At 37.3% G+C, this 26981-nt stretch overlaps 1 protein-coding gene across 3 annotated transcripts in view; it reads right to left on the bottom strand.

Moving 5' to 3' along the window:
* The window catches only part of EXOC4 (exocyst complex component 4), an 816004-nt gene that overhangs the window by 721603 nt on the left and 67420 nt on the right, over window positions 1-26981 (bottom strand). For all 3 annotated transcript variants that reach the window (XM_082399150.1, XM_082399151.1, XM_082399149.1), the window contains exon 6: window positions 2315-2558. In XM_082399150.1, coding sequence (XP_082255276.1) covers window positions 2315-2558 — 244 coding nt within the window. The remainder of the gene's footprint in view (window positions 1-2314; window positions 2559-26981) is intronic.

Genomic DNA, 26981 nt, shown 5'->3' with positions numbered 1-26981 from the left:
TTGCTGTAATTTCCACTTGTGAATTTTGAAAGGTGCCGAAGGAACGGAAGAGGAAGAGGTCAAAATCCTAGGAAAGACACACTGCCGTTAAGGGGACTGTAATGAGAACTACAGAACAGTTATTGATCCGTGCCCTTTTCATTTTATTTCCAATATACACTATAGTCATGCTATTTCCCTATGAAAGTTCACTGTATTCATCTAGGGACTCGCAGCAACTGGGCAAACAGCAAATCAGAATTCTGGAGTGTTCATTAGTAAGGAGGCAAAAGGTCTACACGAAAATCCAGGCACCAGGCAAAGAAAGAAGAAAAGCACAGTTCAGTTTAGAACCATTCCCAGCTTCTCTGGATCATAGTATGAGTGATCAACGAACATGAAAGGTGAGAAAGGAACCAAGAATAAATAAACTTATGTATCCACACACACACACACAAATGCACGTAGTGGTACCTACTGGCACTGCTCTACCAAGCTCTAACCATATAACCTCATCTAACACGAGCAACCCTGTAAGACAGGTATTGTCTTCCTCAGTTACAGAGCTGAAATTCAAAGTCAGGCCTGCTCAGCTCCAAAACCCATGCTCCTCAAAACATGTGCTTTGAAATACTCTGTGGCATAAGAGGGGTGGAGAACATTTTCTTCACCAAATGTACTTCTGAATGAAGTTTACAAGGGAATTAATTTTTGAAGACTTCTAAAGTATAATTAAGATCACTATTATTTAGAAAAACAAAAGAATATATAGAAAATGTAAACAATACATTAATTTCTTCAAAGTTTTAGAGTGGGGAACTCCATACTAAGCTATTATTATTTCTCCTTAATTTTGCTTATCTTCTTTAAAAAAAAAAAAAAAAAAAATTTAAGTCCTAAGTACAAACAGTAGAATTTCCTTCACGACGTGTCAACAAGATTATGAACTCTGTCTAACACACACTATCTCACACCTCCCAGGAACACACATTATTTGAGTAACTCAGAAGAAATGCCCTACTTTGCCCTCTGTTCTCAGATAAAATTGTAGTTTCTGTTGGCCTTTTCCCTTCAAACGACAAATTCCTGCCTTGCCCGTATCTGGCGTACATGGAGGTTTGGGGAATAGAACAGAGAAAGGGAAGGAGGGAACAAAGATCCATGTAGAGTGAATCTTGGATTTTCTAGGAAAACCTCAATTTGAAATATCTTCTCCCACCATCAGATGACATTAGACTAGTGTGCCCTAAGCTCTGGTTTCGCATACATGAGCTCCCAGTGTATCACAGTGAAGACAGAGTTAGGATCAGAGGACAATTTCAGTTTTCCCCTTATGAAACAAGAATTATGAAATCCAAACCTTATTAGTTGTTTTAAGTACATAAAGGAATTCCTGAGACTGATTTGCCTATTGGCAAATATCACTACACGTTAAAGAAGAAAGCATGGGACAGAGGAAATACCATGGACTTGCATTCAGCTCGAAGGCCAGCCACTTGTTCTGTGACCTTGAGCTAATTACTTCCACTCTGAACTCCAGTTTCCTTAACTATAAAATGTGGATACTAAGTAATCAGCTCAAAAAGTTGTAGTGAGAATTAAATAATATACATAAGTTGCCTTGAATATAGTTAAGTGCTTAAGAAATATTCGATAATTACTACATTCTTTCATTTGAGTATGGACAACATGCTTTAAAACTTCTCAACTACCTCAAAAACCAGCTGAACTATGCCTCTTCAAGGTGTTTTCACCAATCTGAGTTTGTACGGGCCGTAGTATACAAAGTTCAAGAAACAACATCAACCTAAGATATTTACTTACCCCACCCACCCTAGAAAAGGTACAGTAAATACAATTATCAAAAACACAAACCATGGGACTTCCCTGGTGGCACAATGGTTAAGAATCCGCCTGCCAACGCAGGGGACACAGGTTGGACCCCTGGTCCGGGAAGATCCCACATCCGCGGAGCAACTAAGCCTGTGCGCCACAACTACTGAGCCCGCACACCACAACTACTGAAGCCCACATGCCTTAGAGCCCAGCATGCCGCAACTACTGAGCCCACACACCACAACTACTGAGCCCACACGCCACAACTACTGAAGCCCGTGCACTCTAGGGCCCACGGGATGCAACGACTGAGCCCACGTGCCTAGACTCCACACTCCACAACAACAGAAGCCACCGGAATGAGAAGTCCGTGCACTGCAACAAAGAGCAGCCTCTGCTCGCCTAAACTAGAGAAAGCCCGCACGCAGCAGTGAAGACCCAACGCAGCCAAAAAACAAAAAACAAAAAAAACACACACACAAACCACACCCCCACCTACCTTGGCTGGTTCTCAGCCGTGAGGTTCTCTCCCCTCTGATAACCACTGTCAGCCACCTGGGTTGTAGACCTCTTCACAATTTGCTTCAGCTCCTGCTCCAAGCGTTCTTTGATCGCCTTAACTGTCTCTGGGATCTTCTTCAGTTTGGCCAGCCCCTTGATGAGGATGCCCATAAAAAGGGTGCTGTTCTCCTCTGGATCCAACTCCAAATCCTCCTTGATGTCCTGAAGGTTTATCTCCTTCACTGTAAAAAATTAATAAATAGCCACAGATTCTATCACCAAATAGAAAAACAGAATGGGTCTAAAAATGCAATCATTCCCTTAAAGGAATCAGAGAGGTTTTTCAATTAAATTTGAAATTAAATTATACTTACACAGTAACTATCTAAGAATCACACACATACAAAAGAACAGTTATGTTCCTCATATTATACCCGTCAATTAATAAGAGAGAGAAGCAATTAAAAGTAAGCAAATCTCCACAGAAATTTTTCCATAGACTACCACTTCTACAATGAGTCATTTATTAACATTCACTGTTTATAAAATGCCATACTTGGTGCTGCAGGAGAATTCCAAAGAGCCAGACCATAGTCTAAAATTCCTATTTATTAGTTAAAGATAAGTAGCTTGATAAAAAGACATTATACACACATGTGGAAAAGAAAAGGTAAATAAGTTAAAATTATAACCAATAAGAGAGATGAAGAAAAAGAAAGGAAAAATAATATGTACAAGTGAGACAAGACTGAGGAAAAGAGTAACGAAGAGTATTTCATAAATACCAAAGAACAACATTCTATTTTTCTTTAAAAACATGTCCACCAAAACATCATTATCTATTGAAGACAGGTCTTGCTAAACCATGGAAGTTTTCTGAGTAGTATTATATGTCAAAAGTCTCTGCAGATGTTTAGACTACAGCTTTCATCCAAGCCATCTGGTTTCGGAATGAAAGAAACAGCTTCTAACAGTGGTTCTTAACCCCTGCGAGAGTTGGGGAGAGGGCAGAACTGGGATCTGAGACTTCTGTCACCTACTGAAAACCATAGGCCTTTCCCTCAAACTAACATGGATATACACAAAACTTCTCATATGACTTCAGGGGTTTCCACAACTACCAAAAGAACTACAGGTTGAAAACCTCTGGCCCCAAAATAATTCTCTCATTTTACAAATGGCTGGATTAAGATAGACAAAAGCCAAAGTGAATACAAGCCTGAAGATGGACCCTAACGAAGTTGTCCCCAACCTCCCCTCTCCTCCACTCCTCTGAACAACTGAAAGGTTTTTAAAATGTGATATCCTGAAAGAACATATACATTCTTTAGTAGATTCAAGCTCAACTATACTACACAAACCACTCCAAGTTGTTTAACACCACTGGAGTGTTTTGAAATCTACTTATTTAAGGAAGAATGAAAATATCCCAGTATATGCAATAAGTCCTTCTAACCACTATATAAAGTCTCTGAAACCTCTGCTTCAGATGACGTGTAGGCTATATTCTCAATCTCTTTTTTGCTCGCAACTCATAAAATGCACTTAAGTACAGACATTAAATGTTCATTTAATGACACCCATGATAATAATTACTTACACAAATTTGTTCTTAAGTGAATAAGTCCTCTACAGACTTATGCATAATTCTGCTGCCTTACTTCAACTCACTAGACCCCTGAAAACCACAAGAGAGAAGCACACAGAATGACCAAATCCATATGGTTTCCTTCACAGTGTAGAGGTGTATTTGATGATACCATATTTAATTTTAAATATCTTAATAGTAGCAAACTGGGCGTAGAACCAAGAAGGCTTAAAGCCTCTAAACTGACATGACAATTCTGAAGGCAGGTCGAAAAAAGTCATTGATATTTCCAGACGTGACATTCCAATAACAGACATTTTAGTTACTGGTTTTGTTTTACACATGAAGAGCTAGACACCTCAGGCCATAGAATCACTCCATGCTGCAAAACCAACCTCAACAGCAGCAAAGTACCTAGCAGCCAGGGAGCCATCTAAATTCAGCATGGCAGAGGGGGAAAATGAAACACAACTATAAGCAGAGCTTTAGGCAGGCAAGAAAGTAACAGAAATTAAGCTGGGACAAAAATGATCTTCACAAAAGAGCACATATGAATCACAGACAGGACACATGCAAAGGGCCACCTCAACATCTCAGGCACCTGCTGCAAGAGTGCTTGGGTAATGAGGTACATGTAGTTGAAATCAATAAGCCCCTAGATTAAGTGGCGTACAGCTACTTATATGCACACTAATATGATAGCCTATTAAAAAACAACAAATAAGCAAGGTATGAAAAATAAAATATCACAGCCCCAAATGGCACATTTGTTTACAACCTTATCTCTCTGTTTGTCTCCCAAAATCTCCTAGAGCATAAACACTGAACAGAGCCAGTATTAATTAATTTATATTACCTATTTCACTTATACCAGCTGAAAATTAAAAGGCAATTTAAAAAAATAATATAGAGCTGAGGCTCGGGCTTCGGAGTTCAGATCCCAGGGAGAAGACTGGGGTTGGCTGCGTGAACTCAGCCTGAAGGGGGCTAGTGCGCCACAGCTAACCAGGAGGGAGCCCGGGAAAAAGTCTGGAAGTGCCTAGGAGTCAAGACACCATTGTTGCGGGGTGGGCGAGGAGAGGGGATTCAGAGCACCACCTAAACGAACTTCAGAGACGGGCTCAAGCCGCAGGTATCAGACTGTACACCAGAGACGGGCACGAAACGCTAAGGCTGCTACTGCAGCCACCAAGAAGCCTGCATGCAAGCACAGGTCACTATCCACACCTCCCCTCCTGGGAGCCTGTGTAGCCCGCCACTGCCAGGGTCCCATGATCCAGGGACAACTTCCCCAGTAGAACACATGGCACGCCTCAGGCTTGTGCAATGTCATGCTGGCCTCTGCCACAGCAGACTCGCCCTGCATTCCGTAACCCTCCCTCCCCCTGGCCTGAGTAAGCGAGAGCCCCCGAATCAGCCGCTCCTTTAACCCCCTCCTGTCTGGGTGAAGAACACATGCCAGAGGGCGACCTACATGCAGAGGCGGGGCCAAATCCAAAGCTGAACCCCAGGAGCTGTGTGAACAAAGAAGAGAAAGGGAAATCTCTCCCAGCAGCCTCAGGAGGAGCAGATTACATATCCATGATCAACTTGACGCACCTTGCATCTGTGGAATACCTGAATAGACAACAAATCATTCCAAAATTGAGGCAGTGGACTTCAGGAGCAATTGTAGACTTGGGGTTTGCTGTATGCGACTTACTAGTTTCCGATTTTTATGTTTAACTTAGTATAGTATTTAGCACCCGTTATCATTGGTGGATCTGTTTATTAGTTCGGTTGCTCTATTTTTTATTACTTTTATAATTTTTTTATTTTAGTAATATTTTTTTATTTTTTATTTTAATAGTTTATTTTACTTTTTCCTATCTTTCTTTTTTTTCTCCCTTTTCCTCTGAGCTGTGTGGTTGACAGGGTCTTCACGCTCCAGCGGGGTGTCAGGCCTGAGCCTCTGAGGTGGAAGAGCCGAGTTCATGACATTGGACCACCAGAGACCTCCCAGCTCCATGTAATATCAATAGGGGAGAGCTCTCCCAGAGATCTCCGTCTCAATGCTAAGATCCATCTCCACTCAACGACCAGCCGGATACAGTGCTGGACACCCCATGCCAAACAACTAGCAAGACAGGAACACAACCCCACCCATTAGCAGACAGGCTGCCTAAAATCATAATAAGTTCACAGACACCCCAAAACACAGCACCTGACGCGGTCTTGCCCACCAGAAAGACAAGATCCAGCCTCATGCACCAGAACACAGGCACAAGTCCCCTCCACCAAGAAGCCTACACAACCCACTGAACCAACCTTACCCACAGGGGCAGACACCAAAAAATGGGAAGTACAAACCTGCAGCCTGTGAAAAGGAGACCCCAAACATAGTACATTAAGCAAAATGAGAAGACAGAAAAACACACAGCAGATGACGGAGCAAGGTAAAAGCCAACCAGACCAAACAAATGAAGAGGAAATAGGCAGCCTACCTGAATAAGAATTCAGAGTAATTACAGTAATAATGATCCAAAACCTTGGAACTAAAATGGAGAAAATACAAGAACCGTTTAACAAGGACCTAGAAGAGCTAAAGAGCAAACAATGATGAACAACACAATAAATGAAACTAAAAATTCTCTAGAAGGGATCAATAGCAGAATGTTTGAGGTAGAAGTACGGATAAGTGACATGGAAGATAAAATAGTGGAAATAACTAACACAGAGTAGAATAAAGAAAAAAGAATGAAAACATTTGAGGACAGTCTCAGAGACCTCTGGGATTTTAAATGCACCAACATTTGAATTATAGGGGTCCCAGAAGAAGAAGAGAAAAAGAAAGGGACTGAGAAAATATTTGAAGGGATTATAGTTGAAAACGTCCCTAATATGAGAAAGGAAATAGTCAATCAAGTCCAGGAAGCACAGAGTCCCATACAGGATAAATCCAAGGAGAAACACACTAACACACATATTAATCAAACTATCAAAAATTAAATACAAAGAAAAAATATTAAAAGCAGCAAGGGAAAACAACAAATAACATACAAGGGAATCCCCAGAAGGCTAACAGCTGATCTTTCAGCAGAAACTCTGCAAGCCAGAAGGGAGTGGCAGGATATATTTAAAGTGATGAAAGGGAAAAACCTACAACCAAGATTACTCTACCCAGCAAGGATCTCATTCAGATTCGACGGAGAAATTCAAACCCTTACAGACAAGCAAAAGCTAAGAGAATTCAGCACCACCAAACCAGCTTTACAACAAATGCTAAAGAAACTGTTCTAGGCAGGAAACACAAGAGAAGGAAAAGACCTACAAAAACAAACCCAAAACAATTAAGAAAATGGTAAAAGAAACATACATATCTATAATTACCTTAAGTTTAAGTGGATTAAATGCTCCAACCAAAACACACAGACTGGATGAATGGATACAAAAACAAGACCCGTATATATGCTGTCTACAAGAGACCCACTTCAGACCTAGGGACAAATACAGACTGAAAGTGAGGGGATGGAAAAAGATATTCCATGCAAATGGGAATCAAAACAAAGCTGGAGTAGCAATTCTCATATCAGACAAAATAGACTTTAAAATAAAGACTATTACAAGAGACAAAGAAGGACACTACATAACGATCAAGGCATCAATCCAAGAAGAAGATAAAACAACTGCAAAATATTTATGCACCCAACATAGGAGCACCTCAATACACAAGGCAAATGCTAACAGCCATAAAAGGGGAAATCGACAGTAACACAATAATAGCGGGGGACTTTAACACCCCACTTTCACCAATGGACAGATCATCCAAAATGTAAATAAATAAGGAAACACAAGCTTTAAATGACACATTAAACAAGATGGACTTAACTGATATTTATAGGACATTCCATCCAAAAACAACAGAACACACTTTCTTCTCAAGTACTCATGGAACATTCTCCAGGATAGATCATATCTTGGGTCACAAATCAAGCCTTGGTAAATTTAAGAAAATTGAAATCATATCAACTATCTTTTCCGACCACAACGCTATGAGACTAGATATCAGTTACAGGACCACCTCACACCAGTTAGAATGGGCATCATCAGAAAATCTACAAACAACAAATGCTGGAGACGGTGTGCAGAAAAGGGAACCCTCTTGCACTGTTGGTGGAAATGTAAACTGATACAGCCACTATGAAGAACAGTATGGAGGTTCCTTAAAAAACTAAAAATAGGGCTTCCCTGGTGGCACAGTGGTTGAGAATCTGCCTGCCAATGCAGGGGACACAGGTTCGAGCCCTGGTCTGGGAAGATCCCACATGCCGCGGAGCAACTAGGCCCGTGAGCCACAACTACTGAGCCTGCACGTCTGGAGCTTGTGCTCCGCAACAAAAGAGGCCGCGATAGTGAGAGGCCCGCACACTGCAATGAAGAGTGGTCCCCGCATACCGCAACTAGAGAAAGCCCTCGCACAGAAACGAAGACCCAACACAGCCAAAAATAAATGAATAAATAAATAAATAATAAAAATAAAGGAATTCAAAACAAAAAAAAAACCTAAAAATAGAATTACCATATGATCCAGCAATCTCACTACTGGGCATATACCCAGAGAAAACTATAATTCAAAAAGACACATGCACCCCAATGTTCACTGCAGCACTATTTACAATAGTCAGGTCATGGAAGCAACCTAAATGCCCATCGACAGACGAATGGATAAAGAAGTTGTGGTACATATATACAATGGAATATTACTCAGCCATAAAAAGGAACGAAATTGAGTCAATTGTTGAGACATGGTTGGATCTAGAGACTGTCATACAGAGTGAAGTAAGTCAGAAAGAGAAAAACAAATATCGTATATTAACGCATGTATGTGGAACGTAGAAAAATAGTACAGATGAACCGGTTTGCAGGGCAGAAGTTGAGACACAGATGTAGAGAACAAACGTATGGACACCAAGGGGGGAAAACTGCGGGGCGGGGTGGGTGGGGATGGTGGTGTGAACTGGGTGATTGGGACTGACATGTATACACTGATGTGTATAAAATTGATGACTAATAAGAACCTGCTGTATAAAAAAATAAATAAAATTCAACATAAAAAAAAACGAATACTAAACTTTCTTTGCGTTATTTGTATGGAAATATGTTAATATAAATGTTTCAGACATTACATGAAATTCCTAAAAATCTTATATGTTCTGGTATAATGTTATAAGTCATAATTCTAGTTATTACTTTAAAATGTATATCTCAGAAATAACTAAATTTCCTCATCAACTGCATTATTATGAACTTTCATCAAATCTTTAACTGTGGTCATTTTTAAGTCTTTTGTCATTTACAGACAGTTCTGGGTGTACTCTGATGCATTTGCAAAAATGTTCCTATAAAAGGATTTCATCTTCAAGAAATTCATGGAAAAGACTCTGACAAGTACAGGTTTCTGATAACTGACTATATTGCTGAACTGAATGAATAAGCATTTTCAGAACTCTAATGGAAAACTGATGAATTCATAAAGTGCTAACAAAAGCTCAAGATGAAAAAAGGATTAATTACATGGGACTGAGTGAACTGATGAGGATGATTATAATTTTTGTGCCTTTCTGTTTGAATTAAAAGAAAATGTGATAAAAAAACAAATGTAACTTTAAAGATCTGCATAGTATTTCATAGTATATTTAACAATTTCCTCACTGTTGAACATTTAGTTTAATATTTGTTCGAGCAAACAACATCACTATATACACATATTTGTCTGCATTTCTGTCTGTTTATTCCTTATGATTGATTTCTAAAACAGTGCCATTTTATTGAATTATATTTATTTCCTACTGGAACACTGTGTTTTATTTATATTTTGAAAGTCATATTTTTCTGTCTATTCAAGTATGTATAATACCTAGTTTGGTTCATTGCAAAATAAACAAATTCTTTCAATTCAAAAAAAAAAACTGTAAAAAATACAAACACATGGAGGATAAGCAATACACTACTAAATAACCAAGAGATCACTGAAGAAATCAAAGAGGAAAACAAAAATAACTAGAAACAAATGACAATGAAAACACGATGACTCAATACCTATGGGATGCAGCAAAAGCAGTGCTAAGAGGGAATTTTACAGCAATACAGTTCTACCCCAAGAAACAAGAAACATCTCAAATAAACCACCTGACTTTACACCTAAAGCATTTAGAGAAAGAAGAACAAAAGAAACCCGAAGTTAGTAGAAGGAAAAGAAAATCATAAAGATCAGATCAGAAATAAATGAAAAAGCAAAGAAGGAAACGACAGCAAAGATCAGTAAAACTAAAATCTGGTTCTTTGAAAAGATAAACAAAATTGATAAACCATTAGCCAGACTCATCAAGAAAATAAGGGAGAAGACTCAAATCAACAGAATTAGAAATGAAAAAGGAGAAGTAACAACCGACACTGCAGAAATACAAAGGATCATGAGAGATTACTACAAGCAAATTTATGCCAATAAAATGGACAACCTGGAAGAAATGGACAAATTCTTAGAAAAGCACAACCTTCTCAGACTGAACCAGGAAGAAACAGAAAATATAAGCAGACAAATCACAAGCACTGAAATTGAAACTGTGATTAAAAATCTCCCAACAAACAAAAGCCCAGGACCAGATGGCTTCACAGACGAATTCTATCAACCATTTAGAGAAGAGCTAACACCAATCCTTCTCAAACTCGTCCAAAATATAGCAGCAGGAGGAACACTCCCAAACTCATTCTACGAGGCCACCATCACCCTGATACCAAAAACAGACAAAGATGTCACAAAAAAAGAAAACTACAGGCCAATATCACTGATAAACATAGATGCAAAAATCCTCCAGAAAACACTAGCAAACAGAATCCAAGAGCAGATTAAAAGGATCATACACCATAATCAAGTGAGGTTTATCCCAGGAATGCAAGGATTCTTCAATATACGCAAATCAATTAATGTGATACAAAATATTAACAAACTGAAGGACAAAAACCATATGATAATCTCAACAGATGCAGAAAAAGCTTTCGACAAAATTCAACACCCATTTATGATAAAAACCTTCCAGAAGTAGGCATGAAGAGAACTTACCTCAACATAATAAAGGCCATATATGACAAACCCACAGCCAACATCGTTCTCAATGGTGAAAAACTGAAACCATTTCCACTAAGATCAGGAACAAGACAAGGTTGTCCACTCTCACCACTGTTATTCAACATAGTTTTGGAAGTTTTAGCCACAGCAATCAGAGAAGAAAAAGAAAAGGAATCAAAATCAGAAAAGAAGTAAAACTGTCACTGCTTACAGATGACATGATACTATACATAGAGAATCCTAAAGATGCTACCAGAAAACTACTAGAGCTAATCAATGGATTTGGTAAAGTAGCAGGATACAAAATTAATGCATAGAAATCTCTTGCATTCCTATACACTAATGATGAAAAATCTGAAAGAGAAATTAAGGGAAAATGCCCATTTACCACTGCAACAAAAAGAATAAAATACCTAGGAATAAACCTACCTAAGGAGACAACAGACCTGTATGCAGAAAACTATAAGACACTGATGAAAGAAATTAAAGATGATACAAACAGAAGGAGAGATATACCATGTTCTTGTATTGGAAGAATCAACATTGTGAAAATGACTATACTACCCAAAGCAATCTGTAGATTCAATGCAATCCCTATCAAACTACCAATGGCATTTTTCACAGAACTAGAACAGGAAATAGCACAATTTGTATGGGAACACAAAAGACCCCGAATAGCTAAAGCAATCTTGAGAAAGAAAAACGGACCTGAAGAAATGAGGCTCCCTGACTTCAGACTATACTACAAAGCTACAGTAATCAAGACAGTGTGGTACTGGCACAAAAACAGAAATATAGATCAATGGAACAGGATAGAAAGCCCAGAGATAAACACACGTACATATGGCCACCTTACCTTTGACAAAGGAGGCAAGAATATATGAAGGAGAAAAGACAGCCCCTTCAATAAGTGGTGCTGGGAAAACTGGACAGCTACATGTAAAAGAATGAAATTAGAACACTACCTAACACCATACACAAAAATAAACTCAAAATGGATTAAAGACCTAACTGTAAGGCCAGAAACTATAAAATTCTTAGAGGAAAACATAGGCAGAACACTCTTTGACATAAATCACAGCAAGATCCTTTTTGACCCACCTCCTAGAGAAATGGAAATAAAAACAAAAATAAACAAATGGGACCTAATGAAACTTAAAAGCTTCTGCACAGCAAATGAAACCATAAACAAGATGAAAAGACAACCCTCAGAGTGGGGAAAATATTTGCGAATGAAGAAACTGACAAAGGATTAATCTCCAAAATTTACAAGGAGCTCATGCAGCTCAATATTAAAAAAAACAAAGAACCCAATCAAAAAATGGGCAGAAGACCTAAATAGACATTTCTCCAAAGAAGAGATACAGATTACCAACAAAGACATGAAAGGATGCTCAACATCACTAATCATTAGAGAAATGCAAATCAAAACTACAATTAGGTATCACCTCATACCAGTCAGAAGGGCCATCATCAAAAAATTTACAAACAATAAATGTTGGAGAGGGTGTGGAGAAAAGGGAACCCTCTTGCACTGTTGGTGGGAATGTAAATTGATACAGCCACTATGGAGAACAGTATGGAGGTTCCTTAAAAAGCTAAAAATAGAACTACCATACGACCCAGCAATCCCACTACTGGGCATATACCCTGAGAAGACCATAATTCAAAAAGCATCATGTACCACAATGTTCATTGCAGCACTATTTACAATAGCCAGGACATGGAAGCAACCTAAATGTCCATCAACAAATGAATGGATAAAGAAGATGTGGCACATATATACAATGGAATATTACTCAGCCATAAAAAGAAACGAAATTGAGTTATTTGTAGTGAGGTGGATGGCCCCAGAGTCTTTCATACAAAGTGAAGTAAGTTAGAAAAACAAATACCGTATGCTAACACATATGTGGAATCTAAAAAAAAAAAAAAAAAAAAAATGGTTCTGAAGAACCTAGGGGCAGGACAGGAATAAAGACGCAGACGTAGAGAATGGACTTGAGGACATGGGGAAGGGGAAGGGTAAGCTGGGATGACCTGAGAGAGTGGCACTGACATATATACACTACCAAATGTAAAACAGATAGGTAGGGCTTCCCTGGTGGTGCAGTGGTTGAGAATCTGCCTGCCAATGCAGGGGATACGGGTTCAAGCCCTGGTCTGGGAAGATCCCACATGCCGTGGAGCAACTAGGCCCATGAGCCACAACTACTGAGCCTGCACGTCTGGAGCCTGTGCTCCGCAACAAGAGAGGCCACGATAGTGAGAGGCCCACACACCGCGATGAAGAGTGGTCCCCGCTTGCCGCAACTGGAGAAAGCCCTCATACAGAAACAAAGACCCAATACAGCCAAAAATATAAATAAATAAATAAATAAATAAATTTAAAAAAAAACATAGCTAGTGGAAAGCAGCCACACAGCACAGGACGATCAGCTAGGTGCTTTATCACCACCTAGAGGGGTGGGATAGGGAGGGTGGGAGGGAGACCCAAGAGGGAGGGGATATTGGGATATATGTATATGTATAGGTGATTCACTGTTATACAGCAGAAACTAACACAACACTTTAAAGCAATTATACTCCAATAAAGATGTTAAAAAAAAGAATATAATCAACCATGAAGACTAGTCTGATAACCACAAAAAGCCTGTGAGGTCAGATAGAATTATTGGTGTTTTAAGGAAAAAGTCTTGTATAAAAATAATTTAGCTGAAATTCAGTAAGGCCTCACACAACCATTAGCACAAAATATACATCTTTCCAAACTAATAAACCCTAAATCATTCTCTTGTATGTATCTCTATTGTTATACTAGGTACTCAACGTGTAGGTTTTAGAACACTTTAAAATTATAAATACTTTACTTCCTTTCCCAATTCTCTTATTTTTTTAAATAAGTTTGTTTATTTATTTATTTATTTATTTTAGCTGCCTTGGGTTTTCTTTGCTGTACCCAGGCTTTCTCTAGTTGCAGCAAGTGGGGACTACTCTTCGTTGCAGTGCACGGCCTTCTCATTGCAGTGGCTTCTCTTGTTGCGGAGCACAGGCTCTAGGCATGCAGGCTTCAGTAGCTGTGGCACGCAGGCTTTAGAGCGCAGGTTCACTAGTTGTGGCGCACGGGCTTAGTTGCTCTACGGCATGTAGGATCTTCTCAGACCAGGGCTCTAACCTGTGTCCCCTGCATTGTCAGGCAGATTCTTAACCACTGCGTGACCAGGGAAGTCCCTCCCAATTCTCTTTTTTATTTTTGCTGAGGACCTTGTCAAGTGACGATTTCTTCAACTTGGTTTTGAAGATTTTCACTGACAGGACAGTGCTAAATATTAACATTTAGCACTGTTAAGACTCTGATGTTTTTAACCAATTATTTCTACTAAAATGCTATTGGTCCCAATTGTTTCTTTTATATACACACACATATTACTAGACAGATAAACAGATACATCAGACAGATAAGGCAGACAGAGCGGTATATATCTGTACAGACATACATGCCTAAGTGGATATAAATCATGTCCATGTGGAACCATGGAAGGAGGGTTTAACTAGGACACTTTGGTAGTCATGAAAGGATTAAGTAGATGCTATCTAATGTCTTTTCAAGCTCTGTAATTCCCTGATTCCATTAACTAGGGTTTAACTCTGGATATCTCTAGCTCCAAGGCTTATAGTTAATTATGTATACCTATATTATAAAAGCCCATTTCATAACAGATAAGCAAGGTGAATAATCCATTTATGCAGCTAAGTATCTTATAAAAGAAAGCTACCTTTTTGTTTCCCAGTGAACATGGAAAGCAATCTAGACTAGTCCCTGGCTGCTTTCTTTTCTCAGCATGTTTGGTAAGAAGGTCAGTAACACATGCCATGCCTATACACATATGTCATCAAACTGCAGAAGATAAGGGCCCTGGTAATACACTTAAATTTTTATTAAATTTGCTATTTTATTTCATTTATCATTTATATTTATACATGTCAATTAAAGTATAAGAGATAATAGTAGTGTTTACTATAAACTCCTATAGACGTCACTCCTTACACTATGCATAGGACATAAATTATGTAAAGTTCATATAAATGATTTCAATCTATAGAACTTAATTTACATGTTGTGTTCAAAATCATTATTCTTATTTAAGAGGAGAACTGTCTGCCACTATTGAACAGAATTCAATATAAGAAAGAACCTTCCAAAAATTACCAAGCTTAATTAGACCATAAAATATCCAGAGAATTACACATTCACAATGCTGCCCCCACAGATGGGAGCCTGGCCTCAGAACACTGTCAGTAGTCTCAAGTAGAAAATAAGAAAGTTACCACTTAAAAATAATTCTTATGCTTCTGATCAAAATGGCACTGTAAATTCATACTTGAGATATCCAATCTGCTCAAAACACAATTATACATAAAATATAAATTAAGAAATTAAAAAGAAATAGTGGGCTCAAAATTGAGAATAACATGTCTGTGGACAAGAAATGCAAACAAGTCGAGCCAGAGTGTGTGTGCCATGAGCTCTGGGTGGAGAAGCAGGCAGTCAAGCAGGATTTGGCCCACGTAGGGTTATAGAGACTTAACATCCTCCACTGGCCAGGTGAGCTGACAAAATCCTCCATCAAAGGCTGCAAGCACAGGGCCAAACAAGCTCTAGACCTACAGTGGTAGGCTACTGGCCTCATCAAATCCTTATCCTCCATTTACGTCCCAGTAGAGGGACTTGGTCAACTACTTATCTTAAATACCATTCCGTTCACCAATGAAAAATTACCTCTAACATCTTTTATTCTAATTAACACACCCACTGGTGCAGATTGAGAGAGCAGTATCTGATGCACTGGTTGCCTCTGGAGTATAGAATCTTGATTAGGGGCTTTCAAATGTTAACTAACTACCCCTAGAGTATGCATTCCTGATTAAGGTACTTCAAATGTCAACTAAGCACCCCTAAGGTGCAGATTAAATTACACCCCACTCCTGAAAGGAGACTGCCAAAAGCTGTTGCCAGCTGCTACGTGGGGCGATCATTTACATTGAGCTAGGAGATTTTACAGCCTCAGCACAGGGATAGTTTCAATTCAGCGGGATGGAACCTCACACTGCAGTGAGTTTTGAAAACACAATGAATGTACACTGATCCTTCCATAGTGAAACTGGGCTAAGGGGGAAATGACAGCATGTTTGACTGGGGAGAATGCAGACTGGAATACTCTATTAGGATAAAAACAAACAAAACTAACATCTATTGAACCAATTTTCCTTGGGACAGTACTTAATGGGCATTGTATCACCTAGCGCAAGGAGGAAGCACCTTTGTAGGTCAAGGAGTAGCAACCAATGGAGAAGAGGCTACTAGAAATATAACAGGGACACAGGATAAAAGACAAGGAACAGATGAATAAATTGACAGTTTATATTAATATTCCCTAAAATGTATTAGACTGTGGTAGTTGTTAACGTATGAGTTTGTACATTCAATTGCCCAGGGAGATAGTATGTAGAAAGAACAAGAACTTGGCATCACTTTAGATTTAATTATCATGTCTACCACTTTCTAGCTGTGGAATGTCTCTCAAGTTATTAAATCTTGCTGGACCTCAATTTCTTCATCTGTAAAGTGAAGATAACATTATCAATAGAATTGTCCCTATTAATGAGATAATATGACATCAAGACAAACTCCCAAAAGTAAAAAATGTATTTTTCAAAATTCTAGCTTTAGGAACTCCAGGGTTGCTGAAGACAAGGGTGGTGGCTTAGATCCCCATTTCTCAACATTTCCTCCAAAACCAACATAGAACAACAAGAAGAATAAACAAAACTCATAAAAACTATGCCTTCGGGATAACCTAAAGACAGAAATTCCCCCAAATTCAAAACAACTGTAAATAAAAATAAGAAAAAATACACCACCTAATCCCAGGAAGTAATATCTCATGCTCCTGCCCCACCCCTGCTAGGCCACAAGGCTTTGTTATATGCAAAGGTAGACTGTGAAAAACTATGATGAAGAGATTAATTAAAAGGGAGTTAGTGATGAGCCTAAGATTGATCTAAAACCATCAGTTTTAGAAAGACAAAGTCCACCCTAAGTTTCAAAATACTAAAAAAGTATCCAAGCAGATCACAGCATGGACTATAGGGACTTAAAAGCAGACACAATTTGAAAGAGCAGTGTTTGAAAATACACAGCCCCTGAGAGAGAAATAAGACAGAAAGAAAGAGATAAATTCCCTTTGGCTATTGGATGATGAAGGGAGAAAGAAGCAAAAAGAGAAACAGGAGAGTCAAAATTCAGAGAACAAACAAGCTTCCCCCTCTGCCAAAACAAAAAGTCAGCTAAAGTATCTGGAATTTGCTATAATAACAGAAGAGGGAGCCAATGAGCTAGGAATCCTCAAAACACCCCAATATCATAAAAATAAACAGAAAAAACAATGAACACATTCTCATGAGAGTACTACCAAAAAAAAAAAACCCAACACACATCAACAGAGGAAAATTTCATCCAACAGAACAACCATGAAGGACAAGAAAACTAGAAGATGACACTCCAGGTGGAATTAATATACTCAAACAAGAATTTGGGAATATGAAAAGCCACCTTGAGTCAAAAATCCAAAAATTATGACAGACATGGACAATCAAAAGCAAAGTGTGAAAAGAAAACTTACCAAACTCAGGAAAGAGATGGAAGAAAAAGACAAAATTATCTCAGATATGAAGAATAAAATACAAAATACCTATGGCAGAATAAACTGAAATGAATAATTTATAAAGGATACTGAGGAAATGCAGGGAACCAAAGTAGAGGATAAAGCGGAGATAAAAAAAAAAAGAAGAAGAAATGAAAAGACGAAAGAGAAAGTAGTAGAAATGGAAGACAGGAGAAGAAAAAATAACAGTGATAAAGAGGGAAAGCAAACAGCAGAACACTTAAAATTGTAAACCAAGAAAAATTAGGAAAAATAAAAAAATAATGAATGTACAAAATGAAACAATAGCCCATTGGGTATCTTGGAAAATTAACGCCAAAAAAAAAAAATCAAAACTTCAAGACATATCCTACTAAAACTATTAAGTTCCTAAGATTAAAAAATCCTTAAGGCCTACAGAATCAAGGAATTTACAGGGGAAAAAGAAAATTAGGCATCAGAATTTTCCTAAAGCACTTAAAGGAAAACAACAATAAAATAGCATTTTGTAAAAAAAATTCAATAATTGAAAGTGTAAACCAAAGAATTCATATCCCCAAGTTGTCCTTTAAGTATCAAGACTACAGGGAAAGGAAAAAAAAAAAAAGTTTTCAAATAAAGGAACTCTGCACCCATGACCACTTCTTGAGGAATTTTTTAGGTAATGAACTTCATCCAATCAAGAGATGACTAGGAAACTTCAACAAAAAGTCTAATGATGAACATTTAGAATATTTAAATGTAGATTTAATACAAAAACAAAAGTGTGGAAGAAAACTAAGCAAAAGTAGTATGTTGTGAAAAAAGTAAAAGTATGCAACTAAAAACATGGCATTAGAGAGAGAAAGAGGAAAATAGAGTGAGTTTATTGTTTGTTATCTAGGCAATAGATGGGAATTAAAGGATAATCAATAAAAACAGAGAAATCTGAGAGTAAAGGTTTAACAAAAAAAAAGGCTAAGAGCATTTTTTAAAGGTATACATTAAAAGACAACCACCAGGGGATAAAAACTGTCCTAAACAAAAAACTTCTGCATAAGTTAAAGAGCAAAGAACACACATCTCAGAGAGAAAAAAACATAGCAAACATAATACACATATTTACAAAATACTATGATACAGTTGAGAGAGAAGACATCAGTCATATCAATATATATCAATGGATTCAACTCATCTATTAAAAAAAATTTTCAATTTGGCTTACAAAGCAAGGCCAAACTATATATGCTGTACATATATTAAAGCCAATTTAGAAAGGCTAAAAATATAGAATGAACAGTATGCCAGTCAAGAAGCATTAACCACGGCAATGAAAGGCAGTTTCTAATGCCAAAAGGCACAATTCACAACGAAACTACAACACTTATGACTATTCATATACCAAAAAACAGAAATCACTGTTTTTAAACAAAAACTATAGGTGATGGAAACAGACAGAAGAACAACACTAAAAATAAGAATGGAGATAGAAGACCTAAACAACATAATTAAATAAGGTGAATTTCATGAATATATATCAAACTCTACACCTGATAACAGAAAATGCATCTTCTTCTCAAGTACCCTTGGGATATTTAAAAAAAAAAATTGATAATATATTAAGTCACAAAGAAAATGTCATAAGTTCTATAAAGCAGAAATATTATAAGCAACACTGAATTCAGCACAATAAAGCTAGAAAATATTATAAACAAAACAACACAAAAGACCCTTTCATCTTTAAATTTAAAATTCTTTTATTGAAAACACTTGGATGAAAGGGGAAATGAAAACTGAAATAAATTTTTGTAAATGATAAGAGTCTATGGGATACATTTAAAGCAGTAACAAGAGAACAATTCATATCACTAAATACTTTTATCAGTAAAAATGAAAGAATTAAAATACATGATTTCAATCTCTAATGCAGGAAAAAAATAAACCAAAATAAAGCATGAAGAAGAATAAAGATAGAAGCAGGAAATAAGAGGTAGAGGACAGAGAAACAATAGACCTAATCAATAAATCAAAATCCTGGTTATTTCTTGGGAGGAAAAAAAAAACTAACACAATAGACAAACCATTAGCTACTTTGATCAAGAAGAAAAGGGAGACAGCATAAATTAAAGATAAATGACAAAAAGGAAACAAAAGAAAATTTCAAAATCATAAAAAAAATACTTTATAGACCTCTATGTAAATAAAACTGAATAAATGAAATTAATAATTTCCTAGAGAAATACAGATTATTACAATTGATCCCATTAGAAACAGAATGTTTAAAGAGAACAATTTACACTGATGAAACCGAAAATTATTAAAGAATGAAAGTAAAAATATTAAAAGGTACCAGATCCAAAAGGTTCCAAAGGGAAATTCCTAAATCTTCAAACACCAGATAATTCCAATGCTCCATCAATTGTTCCAGAGCATTGAAAATGAAGAAAAAAGTCCTAATTCCTTTTATGAAGCAAATTATTACATTGAAACCAAAATCTAGTACGATTTGAATCATGGGCCATTATTACTCATGAACATCCATGCAAAAATCCTAAATAAAATATTAGCAAACAGAATTCAATACTCCATAGAGAAATTTTTTTAAAATCCATTAACGTATATTAATAGATTAAAAATAAAATTTAAAAATGGATAAAAGATGAACAAGTCAGCCCTCCTTATCTGCGAGTTCCACATCCACAGATTCAACCAACCATGGATAGAAAATATTGGGGGGAAAGTAAATTCCAAGAAGTTCCCAAAAGCAAAACTTGAATTTAGATGCATGCTGGCAACTACTTACATAGGATTTACAAGGTATCTACAACTATTTACATAGCCTTTACAATATATTAGGTATCATAAATAGTCTAGAAATGATTTAAAGTATACGAGAGAATGTACATAGGTTATATGCAAATTCATTTTATATTAGGAACTTGATCATCCAAGGATTTTGGTGTCCTCAGGGGGTCCTGGAACCAATCCCCTGCAGATACCAAGGGATGACTATAATGATAATTCACAAAAAAATTATAAAAATGGATCTTAAATATAAGAAAAATTGTTCAAACAAACTCTTAGAGAAATGCAAATTATACAATATTGTGATAACCATTTTCACCTATCAAATTGGCCAAAATTTTAAAACATGGCCATACATTCTGTTGGCAAAGCTGGGGGGAAAACAATCACTCTCACACACTGGTAGTGGGAATGCAAACTGGTACAACTCTTCTGAAGAATTGTCAATACCTTAAAAAACTACACATGGGCTTATCTTTTCACTTAGCTATCCCTCTTCTAGATAGTTACCCTAATGATATACCTCCAACAATATGAAAATACATAGTCATGCATCATTGCTTGTAATGGCAAAATATTAAAAACAACCTACATATCCATACATAAGAGAGTAACTGAACTATGGTAAATCAACACAATGGAGTACTATGCAAGTGTAAAAAAAAATCTTTATGAACTGATGTGGAGTGATTTCCAGGATATATTATAAAGTGAAGAAAAGCAAAGTTTAAGAGAGTATCCTATCCTTAATGGAAGAAAGAGAGGTAGAAGATACATATATCTTCTTTTTTGTGCAAAAAAACACAAGAAGGATAAACCAGAAACTAATGAGATTGATTAACTATACAGAATGGGTAGAAACAGAACAGAAGGAATAGGAGACTTGGGAATAGGATAAAAGAGAAAGGCAGGTGACAAGTCGGCATATCTGTTTATATAATTCTGATACTTAGAACATAATAATGTTTCATATGCCACCCCCAAATAAATAAATGGAAATCAACCAGGATCTGGGGGGAATAAATAAAATACAAATATCAATAGTAAGAAATGAATCTAAGTGTATTACAAATAAATAACCATACTGAATGAATTAGGGGAGAAAAGAACTAGCCTAAGTAACTTTGAATTTTGACTGTTTTGACCACGGACCAGAAGCCTTGCGTATGCAAACAGAACTGTACACAAATACTGTACTCAAATTAATAAATCTGATTTTCACTGGGACATGAGTTGTTTTTCATGGGTTAGCAATCCTGAGATTGTATCATGTGTATGCTAGGATTGTGCAAATAAATAAAAAAGAAGTGTACACACACACAAACATGAATTTATTTATTTATTTATTTCCTAGTTCTGTCATCTAAGAGGGACTACAGTAATGACACATCAGTAGCAATGACTACAAGTAGAACACAGATCTTGGCTACTAGGTATCATTCACTTATAAAAGAAACCAGAGCTCGTTAGAGAAATGGTTAATTCCAAGGCTAGGATAGGGAAAGTAAAAGTGAGCCTGAAATGTCTTGAGCTAACAGAATGTAAGGAAGTCTCCAACAAATGATGGTGACATATTGGAAGGACACAGGAAGCAAGCTGAATGAGCTACCAGTGGCCAAAACTGGGACAAATTAAGCAACAAAATAACGATGGCAACTGATTATAACTCACAGAACAAGATAAATATCCATGAATTCTTACTGATGTAATTAATGAATACATAAATGCAGAAGTGGTAGTTCTTCATCACAGGAATTTCCAAATAGTAAATGTTTAAAGAATGACAGAAGAAAACTACAACTTGGCCAAAGACCTAATTAATAATTGCTGCAGGCAAGAATCATAGCTTGGAACATGTACTGCATTTGAAAGAAGAAAGAATAGATGGTTGAGATTTTTTTAAATATCTCTATAGCACAATAGGTACCAAAAAAGAAAAAAACAGCATCTATAGCTTCCTACGCAGTGTAAGAGTAAATAACTGGTCAAAAATGAGGAGTAAACATCATACTGAATGGTGACATTTTAGAGGCACTTCCATTAAAGGCAAGACCCCACTATTGCCTCTGCTATTCAACTTTGTACTGCAGGTTTTCCTGCCACGGAAAAATTAACAGAGAGAAAAGTAAGGGAGGAAAAGTAACTTACATTTTTAAGAACTAAAGACAAAATTGTCCTCAACTAAGACATTATAACTGTTTACATACAAAATCCAGGAAGATATACAAATATATTTTATAAATATACTCTTCTAATTTTTAAAAAATAATTCAGCAAAATTGCTAGAAAAAAAAAGATGAACAGGAAAAAAAATTCTGGGTCTATATATTTATATATGTGTATATGTTATACAATATTTATTCATATTTATAAACTATGTTATTAAATACATTTTTATATATTAAAAATTAATATTTTTCACAAAATAAACTCTGGTCTTGCTTCATTTTTACATTTAGAAACATTTGAACTATTAGTTCTATTTTGTCTCCCTTGTATATATTCCTCAACTCTACTTTTGACCAATCACAGAAGTCAAAGATATTTAATAAGAGCAAATGCAAGAATACTTCAGAAACAGTTGATTTAAAATAGTAAGGGAGGGGACTTCCCTGGTGGCTCAGTGGTTAAGAATCTGCCTGCCGGGCTTCCCTGGTGGCGCAGTGGTTGAGAATCTGCCTGCCAATGCAGGGGACACGGGTTCGAGCCCTGGTCTGGGAAGATCCCACATGCCACAGAGCAACTGGGTCCGTGAGCCACAATTACTGAGCCTGCGCGTCTGGAGCCTGTGCTCCGCAACAAGAGAGGCCGCGATAGTGAGAGGCCCGCGCACTGCGATGAAGAGTGGCCCCCGCTTGGCACAACTAGAGAAAGCCCTCGCACAAAAACGAAGACACAATACAGCCATAAATAAATAAATAAATTTTTTAAAAAAAGAATATGGATAGTCCATAAATATTAAAAAAAAAAAAAAAAAAAGAATCTGCCTGCCAACGCAGGGGACACGGGTTTGAGCCTTGGTCCAGGAAGATCCCACATGCAGCAGAGCAACTAAGCCCATGCGCCAAAACTACTGAGCCTGAGCTCTAGAGCCCGCAAGCCACAACTACTGAGCCCGCCTGCCGCAACTACTGAAGCCCACGTGCCTAGAGCCCATGCTCCACTACAAGAGAAGCCACCGCAGTAAGAAGCCCGCGCACGGCAACGAAGAGTAGCCCCTGCTCACCGCAACTAGAGAAAGCCCACACGCAGTAACAAAGACCCAATGCAGCCAAAAATAAATAAATTAATTAATTAAAAAAAAAATACCAAGGGAGGTCCTGTCCTGAGGACAGAAGTAACTCAAAAGGTGTCAAGATTCTGGAGAATCAGATCTTCACTATTCTAGACATTTGAGTTCCAAAAAGAGAAACTTCATCTCCTTTTATGTTAGGATTCATAGCTCCCAATACATGTAAAGAGAATTTTTAAAATATCAGACCCAAAATTCTTAAGATAAATATCAAGTCTCAGAACAAGGTTTGATGAAATAAAACACACATCAAGAAAACAGCAGCAAAAGAAAAAAAAAATCATTTCATTTGTGATCTCTAAGTTTTATTGCTTAACCTATGCTGGTTCCAGAAAGAAAGGGAGTAAGAAGTCCAATTTCATTATAGTTATATTCACAGCAATCCCAGCAGGAGTGTGAATAAAATGAATAAAGAAGCCACAATGAAATGCCTGTGTACCTTGGGAGTAATTGCTCAGTCAAAACGTTCCAAAGGCAATTTGCCAAATAAAAAGACATACTGGGAATCCAAAAGCTTAAACCAACATTTTACTGTGATTATTGGCTTTTCTCCACACTTCGCCCATCCTTCTACCTAAGTTATAGTTGAATTACTGTTTCTAAATTAGACTTTAGTTTCCCTGTATATTACAAAATACTGTGACTGAGGAGAATAATAGAAAAAAGGCTTGCAAAATACATCTTTTACATATTCAGAGTGAGGACAGCATGAGGCCAGCCTCCAACAATTACAATCTTGGTTGAACCTGGACCAATCACTCAACCTCCCTGGATTCAGTTTCCACATTTGTAAAATTAGTTTTAAAAATAACACTTGATTAACTGGAGTATAAGCAGTTTTTCATATATTTACTAGCATAGTTGTCCTCTTATGCAAACTGCCTGTTCATATTTTTGCCTATTTTTCTACTTGCTTGTTTCATTGATTTATAGGGATTCTTTATATATTCTGAATTCTTAACATCTGTCAGATAAATGCCTATCTTTCCACGTATATAGACTCTTCTGTGAATTGCACGTTATTTGCCCAGTTCTTTATTATGCCATTGCTTTTCTTCATTATTATGTAAGAAAATTAAGTGGATGCTAATCATTTTCCTCTTAATGGGTTGCTTGCTTCTGCCAATCTGTGCCTTGATTTTGCCTTTTGTAATTAAATGTTTTAGTTTTTAATTAGATGATGCAGACATATATAATTCCATACAACTTTTAGGATAACTTAAACACCTGATAATACACTTAAATGTCATATAAATATAATAATCTTAATGATAATGACAACAGTACCTGTCCCAACTACCTTGTAGGACTGCTGCATCAGTTGAATAATGTAATGTATCTTGCAAGGTATAACATGTAAACTATGATAAGAACACCTCTCAGGGACTTCCCTGGTGGCCCAGTGATTAAGAATCCGCCTGCCAATGCAGGGGACATGGGTTCGAGCCCTGGTCCAGGAAGATCCCACATGCCGCGGAGCAACTAAGCCCATGTGCCACAACTACCGAAGCCCGCGTGCCTAGAGCCCGTGCTCCGCAACAAGAGAAGCCACCGCAATGAGAAGCCCGCGCACCGCATCGAAGAGTAGCCCCCACTCGCCGCAACTAGAGAAAGCCCGCGTGCAGCAATCAAGACCCAACGCAGCCAAAAATAAATTTTAAAAAAAAAAGAACACCTCTCATAGAAAAGTCACTCACAATTCTACCTCTAAATAAGACATCTGAAAAACGACTCATTCACAAGCCATCAAAATTCTCATTTAATTAATAATAATCTGAAAGTTTTCAGGAATCACCTCTAACTTTAATTTATGGCACCCCGATGGGAGATCCATTCTACCCAGGGATTCCCTATTGCAACTTCCTCCATAAAAATGTCAGTTCTAATGGATTACACCCTCAATCCTACTATTTCACAAGATGAAAGAGGAGCTTTAAGAGCCTATGTTAAATTCCCTGCTGAAAATGACTATTACTTCCTAGGCTGACTTGCAGAGCACTTCACAAATAGACTCCCGGGACTTACTGTTCATTATTAAGAATAAGACAAAATTTCTGTCCTTTATTATAGTATATTTCTTCAACCCCACACTTTTATATTTACTTAGTAACAGTTTATGCAGTTCTCTACATAATTTACATCTTCCTCATTTATACAATCCCCTTTAATAATGTGACCCAGATTAATATAGTCCTAAAAACTAGAACTGCAAAGACTTCACACATAATTTCAAGAAACTCAAATTTGTATACATTGGCTCCTAAAAATAACTTAAGTCAGAAGATAGGTAGTGCAGAGTGTGACAAGCAGAATAATGGTCCCTGAAAGATATCCATGTCCTAATACCCAGAGTCTGTGAATATGCTGCTTTACATGGCAAAGGAGACTTTGCACGTGTGATTAAGGTTAAGGACCTTGAGATGTGGAAAGGATCTTGGATTATCCAGGTGGGAATCAATTTAATCACATGGGCCCATAAGAGAGGAAGAAGGAAGCAGAAGAGTGGGTCAGAGAGATGTGAGGTGGGAAGGACGTGACCCGAGAAAGATGTGACCCACCATCCCTGGTTTTGAAGATGGAGGAAGGGAGCCACAAGTCAAGGAAAGCAAGAGCCTCTAGGAGCAGGAAAAGGCAAGGAAATGGATTCTCCTGTAGAACCTCTGGTAGGAACATAGCCCTGCCCACAGCCTTCATTTTAGCCCAATGAGACCCATGTCGGACTTCTTACGGACTTCAACTGTAACATGATCAATGTATGTTGTAATTTGTTGCGGCAGCAATAGAAAACTAATACCTAGTTTTTGGTTGTTGTGTTTTTTTTTTTAAGATTTTTTTTGATGTGGACCATTTTTAAAGTCTTCATTGAATTTGTTACAATATTGCTTCTGTTTTATGTTTTGGTTTTTTGGCCACGAGGCATGTGGGATCTTAGCTCCCCGACCAGGGAAGGTGGAGTATTAACCACTGGAACGCCAGGGAAGTCCCATAATACCTTATTTTCAGGAAAAAAAACTGAGCATACTCTGGAACCCAGCTCCCGATTTGAAATCACAGCATTACTATTTGTCAGCTGTGTCAACTTAAACCCATTATTAACCACCCTTAGTCTTGGTTTTCTTATCTGTAAAATGGGGCTAATAGTGCCTCTCTCATAATATCACTGAAGGACTGAATGAGTTAATTCATGTAAAG

Source organism: Balaenoptera borealis (genome assembly GCF_965194805.1).
Source record: "Balaenoptera borealis genome assembly, chromosome: 7".
In the NCBI taxonomy this organism is placed as follows: Eukaryota; Metazoa; Chordata; class Mammalia; order Artiodactyla; family Balaenopteridae; genus Balaenoptera; species Balaenoptera borealis.
Note: the sequence above shows the minus strand (reverse complement) of the source record. Positions and strands in the feature narration are given on the sequence as shown.